At 36.9% G+C, this 8,657-nt stretch overlaps 2 protein-coding genes across 18 annotated transcripts in view; one reads left to right on the plus strand and one right to left on the minus strand.

Moving 5' to 3' along the window:
• The window catches only part of LOC129732735 (uncharacterized), a 123,989-nt gene that overhangs the window by 93,208 nt on the left and 22,124 nt on the right, over positions 1-8,657 (plus strand). The window lies entirely within an intron of this gene.
• On the minus strand, positions 30-3,470 carry LOC129732734 (uncharacterized). The gene is made up of 2 exons (XM_055693877.1): positions 2,263-3,470; positions 30-2,199 (listed from the first exon to the last, which is right to left on the minus strand). The coding sequence occupies exon 2, from the start codon at positions 1,998-2,000 to the stop codon at positions 30-32; it is 1,971 nt and encodes a 656-aa protein (XP_055549852.1). The 5' UTR covers positions 2,001-2,199; positions 2,263-3,470.

Genomic DNA, 8,657 nt, shown 5'->3' on the forward strand with positions numbered 1-8,657 from the left:
GCATGGGAGAGCCATTCTGGCCCCTTCTTTTAGAGGTTACTCTGCAAAAAGTCATCTACGTGCATTCCGCGGGAGAGAAGATCGGCAGGATTGTGTTTCCCAGTTATGTGGTTCCATTTTCCCCCATGAGTCGTCGTCTGGATTTCCGACACTCTATTTGCGACAAACGTTTTCCAGTTATTTGGAGGTGATTTAAGCCATTGAAGGGTTACGGTGGAGTCGGACCAAAAGAAAGAACTAGACGTCTTAAAGTCTAGGGCATCTACGGTTCGAAGGTACAGACGAGCAGCAACGACAGCTGCTGCCAATTCCAATTTAGGCAGCGAGAGGCGTTTTAGAGGCGCAACACGAGTTTTTGAGTTTTTTATTTTACTGGTCGAATCTGTAGAACGTACGTAAGTGCATGCCCCATATGCAGCTTCGGACGCATCAGCAAAGGTGTGAAGTTGTACCTCGGAATCCAGCTGGAACGCGTATCTATCGATTCTAAATTCTGACAATCGAGGCAGCTGGTGATAAAGTTTTTCCCATTTTATCTTTAGTGCATCTGGTACAATATCGTACCACGAACATGCTGTCAGCCAAAGCTCTTGCATCAGCATTTTTCCGCGAATAACTATTGGTGCTACAAGCCCGAGCGGATCAAATAACTCTGATATCGCAGAGAGGATGGATCGTTTTGTCATCCGGGTAAAGTCTTGGTTCACGTGGCAATCGAACCGGAATTGATCTACTGCAGGTTCCCACAAAATTCCCAACGTTTTCACAGCTTCTTCCGGATCAAATTTATGGGCAGACTGGGTTCCAACTTGATCAGCGCTTAATCCCTCTAGTAGTTCTAATCTGTTCGATGTCCACTTTCGAATTGGAAATCCTCCTTTCCCCAACAGTTCAGTTAGTTCATCGCGCAGTCTCGTTGCTTCAGAGATAGAATTTGCGCGACCAATAAAATCATCAACGTAGAACGATTTCCGCAGCGCTGCCTCGCCGAGAGGGTAAGATTGTCCTTCGTCTTCCGCAAGCTGCTGGAGCGTTCGAGTTGCCAGAAAGTAAGATGGACCTAAGCCATAAGTGACCGTTGCAAGTTCGTACGTCAAAATCGGTTCGGAAGTGCTAGAGCGCCAAACAATTCGTTGGAGAGGCATATCATCAGGGTTAATGAGTACCTGACGGTACATTTTCTCGATATCTGCGATTAAAGCGACCGGATACTTTCGAAAACGGATAACCAAAGTCAACAAGTCATCCTGTATAACTGGTCCTACACAAAGAGCATCATTCAATGCATATCCTGATGACGTTTTGCAAGATCCGTCAAATACAACGCGGGTCTTCGTAGTGGTACTTGCTGCTTTGATTACAGGGTGGTGGGGGAGGTAGTACTCTTGGATTTCTGTACCAATTTCTCGAACAAGGCGCATGTGGCCCAGGGAGAGATATTCCTCCATGAATTTATCATAATTCCCTTTCAGCTGCGGGTCGTTGCAAAATCTACGTTCGAGTAGCGAGAACCGGCGTAGTGCCGTAAGTCTAGATTCACCAATCATATCGTTAAAGTCTGGGCGTTTAGGATAACGTACAACATACCTCCCATTTTTGGTTCGAGTTACGGTGGATCGAAAATAGTCTTCACAAAATTTTTCTTCGGCTGACAGTAAGGACCCAGCGGATAGTTCTTCAATTCGCCAGAAGCGTTCCATACTCTCCTCTAGAGAGTTCAAAGAGACGGTCACCGTTTTGCAGTTAACGGAATCGATGCTCGATGGAATAAGATGAGCTTCACCAGCTACTATCCACCCAAATACACTATCGACTAGAACCGGGAGAGTTTGCTGTAATTGTATACGAGCTGCAGAAGGGAAGCACTCAAAGAAATATTGCGAGCCCAAAATCATATCAATTCCGCCAGAGCGGTTAAAGCTGGGATCTGCTAGAAAAATATCATTGGGAATGTTCCAATCGTCCACTGGAATGGTTTTTGCAGGAAGGTTTGAAGTCATTCTTCTCAAGATTGTAAAGGTCACATTTCAGTGGATACTGATTCAGTCGAGTGCTCAGGTTTCTCACCAATTCCTTGCACTAAAACATTAGCACGTTCGCGCTTCAAGCGCAGCACTTGTACTAACCGGTCGGATATCAAATTGGGTTGTGATCCGCTATCTAGTAAAGCACGGGCGTATTGTTCCTTTCCATAGGCATCTACGACACACAGAACCACGGTTAGCAGAAAAACGGTAGGTGATGGATTTTGGATGACATTACTGTGCTGCTTATCAGTCGGTGGGGTGGTAGCTGAAGCACTATTCATTTTGCGGTAATCATTGGGTTGAGGGATATTTGCCAACGCAGAAGAACCCGGACCGGATTCTTGGCTATTTTGTCCATAACTATTGGAAAATCCAGAATGCAATAGGGAATGGTGTCGCTTTCTGCACACTCTGCACGTATAGTTTGAGGTGCAATTTCTGGCAAAATGGTCTCGGCGGAAGCAGTTGACACATAACTTTTTCGAGTTGACTAAACGCAGTTTTTCAGCAACCGGCATGTTACTGAAACGGGGACAATTTACAAGCAGGTGTCGGTTGTCGCAGGCATGGCACTTAGGAGAAACATTTTCAGTTGCAGAATGGGATGACATCTTAATAGGAGGAAAATATTTACGTGACACGGAGCCGTTCATATGCGCTGCAGACGTTGATTGAGCGGCATGGTTGTTAACAGAGATCGATTCCAGTACTCTAATTCGCTTTTCCAAAAAATCCACTAAACAACTGTAGCTCTGATCCTCGACAGTAGCAGCATGACTTTCCCAAGCCTTGATCGTGTCATTGTGCAACCTTGTACATAGAAGGTGCTCCAACAGCGTACTCCATGCATCAGTTGGTTCACCAAGCTGCTGCAGAATTTTAATGTGACGTTGAAATTCATCCAAAGTAGAATGCAAAGCTACTGCGTTCTCGGTTTCCATTCGCGAAATGTCCAATAAATCTTGGAGGTGTCTTTTCTTCAACAAGTATTCGTTGGAGTATCGACTAATCAATGACTCCCAAGCTGCACTAATTGCGATAGCTTCAATCAGCTGTGCTGCTTCACCTCTAACAGCAGCACGGAGGTAATGAAATTTCTGGATCACTGGCAACTCATCATTGTCATGAATGAGCGCTAAAAACGTATCATGAAACGTTAACCATTGCTTATAATCACCGTCGAATTCAGGAAGCGAGATAGTTGGCAACTTCAGACTAGACAAGGTGGACGACGTACGAGAGGGGATATCTAAAGGGCGGTTGGGTGGAGGATGAATCGGAAGAGGCAGTTTGGATGTAAGGCTTGCTTTAATTCTAAAAAGCATTGGCTCATATGATGCTCGAAATTGTAAATTGGTAGCCTTACCCTCGTTGGTAGTTTCCAAATCTTCGAGCGCAGATTGAGTTTCTTCGAGCGATGCCCACAGCACGTTCAAGCTTTCCAAACGAAGCTGCTCCTTTTTGCGTAGATCATCGGCGCCAATATCAGCTTGACTCATCGTGCAGATCGAGAATTACCTGTCAACAATTAAGACCAGGTAGACCTGGATGCGAACAAATAGTGCACTTGGAATGGTACTAACCTTTCACAAGGCTTTTCGTGCCTTGAATTTATATATATCAGCGACAACTGCGACAATTGAAGCCTATCGTGGCTCAAATCTAATACTGTATATCAGCCGCCACCGTGTAACATGTGTACAATTGATGTCTTCTTCTATTAGCTTTGAAACTGATATCAAAGTGCTCGATTGCGGTTGTATTGGGATGTGATCGTCTTCGGCGGGTCAAAGTCTCAGCAACGGCCGAGCAATTAATGCATGCAACGGGAAGGGAAAAATATCTAAAAGCACCTACAGATGCGCTTACGATGATTGGACAGGTACTTTACCTAAGACCTGTTAAATTAGGCCTTGTATAATCAATTAATCGATGAAACAATTCAGCATACACAGGCAATCCACGTGAGTTGCAAATCCAAGCGAAGTTCGTGAAATATGCAATGGCGCCAATCTCGTAGCACAAAGGCGTCGCACGAACGATGGCGTCGCAAAGGCCTATGGCGTCGTACAGAGCAATGGCGTCGCAAAATCACACTGACGCCGGTGTCGGCGTTGAAACAGTATTCGGGAGGGATATTTGGTGAAGCTGCTAGCACACAACTTCGACCGGCGAATGGGCTGGATCGGAACGGTGCAGACCTCAATCCTGGTCACGGCACCAGAAAATATGTTGGGGCAGGTCGAGGTTCACCGTTGTTGGTTGGTGGGAATTATTTATCTCAAATTAACAATTGTTGGCCTGAACGCTAATCAGCAGGCCACGTATAGTTCTTCTCTTAAATGAGACACCGTAGTGGAATGATATCACAAAAGTAACTTTATTTTTTAACTACACTTGATATATTTCGAGCAATAAGGGAGCTTTGGCAAAGCTGATCTTTACTTATCGGATGTCGCTTATCAACTGAACTGGTGGCGACAATCACGATCAAGCATCGACGCCACGATCGAGCAATTAATAATTGAGAGAGAGAGAGAATAAACTTCAATGATGATGGGTTCGGATCACATGATCGAACAAACAAATTAATCTAAATCAAACAGCTCTCTTTATAGCCAGTAAGTTAGCAATTAGGTTAGTTGTGAGTTTATTTACCTTTTTTGACAAGTTGGTTTAAATTCCTACGAATGATAAGTCCTAATTGCGAAAGCAAACAAATCCTAACAATTAAAATTACAAACTTCTAACAGTGTAGAGAAGTCACCATTTGTGATTTGCCATACAAACTCAATATTCACTAATAATTATCCTTAATACTAAAGCTACTACTACTTTCGACGTCATACACCGAGAGTTGAATCTCGTATCAAACGAGGCTTTAGTTTCGGATTTCCCCTCTGACTTCGTCAACGGTGTGATCGTGCTCGTGAGAAAGAGAGGAACGGCAAATACCGCACATGGGTATCGTCCGATCAGTCTGTTGAATGCGGACTACAAGATTCTCAGCAGGATTCTCAAAGCACGACTTGAACTCGTAGTGAAAACCCACCGAGTACTGAGTGACGCACAGAAATTTTCAAACGAAGGTCACTCAAGCTTGAACCCGAAGCCACCCTTGCATTAAAAGATCGGATCGCACAGCTGATAACAAGAAAACGAAAAGGAAAGCTAATAAGCTACGATCTAGATCATGCTTTTGATCGCGTATCTCATTCTTTCCTACACGAAACGATGCGACAATTGGGAATAAACTCGGCCTTTATTGGATTACTCGCACGAATCGCAGAAAGATCTCCGTCACGACTGCTAATTAACGGGCATCTCTCACATCGCTTCCCCATGGAACGGTCGTTCCGCCAGGGCGACCCGATGTCAATGCTGCTCTTCGTGATATACCTTCACCCGCTTCTACAGCAACTGGAGCAGAATATCGGTCCCGACTTGGTGATGGCTTACGCAGATTTTTTTTTTTTTTTTAATAGGGGGGAATGTTTGTAATGATTTATTTATGTACTAATATCTATTTAGAATTAGGATTGTGTGTTCTGCCACAAATGGTGACATTTCAACACTATTATATATATATATATATATATATATATATATATATATATATATATATATATATATATATATATATATATATATGTATGTATATATATATATATATATATATATATATATATATATATATATATATATATATATATATATATATATATATATATATATATATATATATATATATATATATATATACATATATATATATATATATATATATATATATATATATATATATATATATATATATATATATATATATATATATATATATATATATATACATATATATATATATATATATATATATATATATATATATATATGTATGTATATATATATATATATATATATATATATATATATATATATATATATATATATATATATATATATATATATATATATATATATAAAAATATATATACATATATTTATATATATATATATATATATATATATATATATATATATATATATATATATATATATATATATATATATATATATATATATATATATATATATTTGTACGCTTTTTTATATTATTGAATGTTATTAGCTTTCGCAGTTAAGTTAATGTATTTTTTCATGAGAATTTCATGAGAGAAGTTGAACAACTAAAACCTTATTCAAAACCTTTCTGGAAGCTTTCGAAGGTTCTTAAGAAACCTTCGAAGCCCATTCCAGTCCTTAAAGATGGTGATTGCATTTTTCTAACGAATGAACAAAAATCTCAAAAACTTGCTCAGCAGTTTGAGAGCGTTCATAACTTCAATTTGAACGTAGTAAGTCCTATTGAAAATGAAGTAAACCAAAAGTATGATCAGATCACCACCCAAGAATTTCTTTCTGAAGAGGTATTGGAAACAAACTTGAATGAGGTGCGAACTATTCTCAAAAAATTCAAAAACATGAAAGCACCAGGAGATGATGGGATTTTCAATATCCTTATTAAAAGACTTCCCGAAAACTTTTTAAATTTCTTGATAAAAATTTTCAACAGATGCTTTGCACTAGCACATTTTCCTACGAAATGGAAAAATGCCAAAGTCACTCCAATTTTAAAACCCGAGAAGAATCCAGCTGAGGCATCAAGTTATCGACCAATCAGTTTACTTTCCTCTATTAGCAAACTTTTTGAAAGAATAATTCTCAATAGAATGATAACACATATTAATGAGAACTCAATTTTTGCAAATGAGCAGTTTGGTTTTCGCCATGGGCATTCCACTACTCATCAGTTACTTAGAGTAACAAATATGATTCGAACTAATAAATCTGACGGCTATTCGACTGGAGCAGCTCTACTAGATATAGAAAAGGCATTCGACAGTGTTTGACATAAATGTTTAATAGCTAAAATGTCAAATTTCAGTTTTCCGCTTTACCTTACAAAAATGATACGAAGTTATTTAACTGACCGCACTCTTCAGGTTAACTATCAAAATGGTAAATCTGATAGATTGCCTGTTAGAGCTGGTGTGCCTCAGGGGAGTATCTTGGGCCCAATCTTATATAACATTTTTACTTCTGATCTTCCTGATTTACCACCAGGTTGTGAGAAATCTCTGTTCTGTGACGATACAAGCATTTCTGCAAAAGGAAAAAGCCTTCGTGTTATATGCAGTCGGCTACAAAAAAGTTTAGATATATTTTCTTCATACTTGCAGAAATGGAAGATTTCCCCTAATGCTTCTAAAACACAGTTAATTATTTTTCCTCATAAGCCAAGAGTTTCATTTCTCAAACCCACCCATAACCACGTTATTAAGATGAACGGTGTGGTCTTAAATTGGTCTGATCAAGTTAAATACTTAGGGCTTATTTATGATAAGAATCTTACTTTCAAGGAGCACATTGAAAATATCCAGTCAAAGTGCAATAAGTATATCAAATGTTTATATCCTCTTATCAACAGGAATTCTAGACTTTGTCTCAAGAATAAACTGTTAATTTACAAACAAATTTTTAGGCCAGCAATGTTATATGCAGTTCCCATCTGGACAAGTTGTTGTACAACCAGGAAGAAGACACTTCAAAGGATTCAGAATAAACTTTTGAAAATGATTTTGAAGCGTCCTCCCTGGTTTAGCACGAACGAGCTGCATAGGCTCACTAATGTAGAAACATTAAAAAATATGTCAAGCCAAATTATCAACAAATTCCGACAAAAATCGTTGCAATCCTCAATTGCAACGATTAGCTCACTTTATAGTCAGTAAGATAGTTTTAAGTTTATTTTAAGTTTTGTTTTATTCCTTTTTTTTCCTTGACAAGTAGGTTTAATAATTTTCCTACAATTACATTAACTTAACTGCGAAAGCTAATAACATTCAATAATATAAAAAAGCGTACAAATATATATATATATATATATATATATATATATATATATATATATATATATATATATATATATATATGTATGTATATATATATATATATATATATATATATATATATATATATATATATATATATATATATATATATATACATATATATATATATATATATATATATATATATATATATATATGTATGTATATATATATATATATATATATATATATATATATATATATATATATATATATATATATATATATATATATATATATATATATATATATATATATATATATATATATATATATATATATATATATATATATATATATATATATAAAAATATATATACATATATTTATATATATATATATATATATATATATATATATATATATATATATATATATATATATATATATATATATATTTGTACGCTTTTTTATATTATTGAATGTTATTAGCTTTCGCAGTTAAGTTAATGTAATTGTAGGAAAATTATTAAACCTACTTGTCAAGGAAAAAAAGGAATAAAACAAAACTTAAAATAAACTTAAAACTATCTTACTGACTATAAAGTGAGCTAATCGTTGCAATTGAGGATTGCAACGATTTTTGTCGGAATTTGTTGATAATTTGGCTTGACATATTTTTTAATGTTTCTACATTAGTGAGCCTATGCAGCTCGTTCGTGCTAAACCAGGGAGGACA

Source organism: Wyeomyia smithii, chromosome 3 (genome assembly GCF_029784165.1).
Source record: "Wyeomyia smithii strain HCP4-BCI-WySm-NY-G18 chromosome 3, ASM2978416v1, whole genome shotgun sequence".
Classification (NCBI taxonomy): domain Eukaryota; kingdom Metazoa; phylum Arthropoda; class Insecta; order Diptera; family Culicidae; genus Wyeomyia; species Wyeomyia smithii.

Coding starts and splice junctions, on each gene's coding strand:
- LOC129732734 (XM_055693877.1), bottom strand. CDS start 2,000: ATGACTTCAAACCTTCCTGCAAAAACCATTCCAGTGGACGATTGGAAC.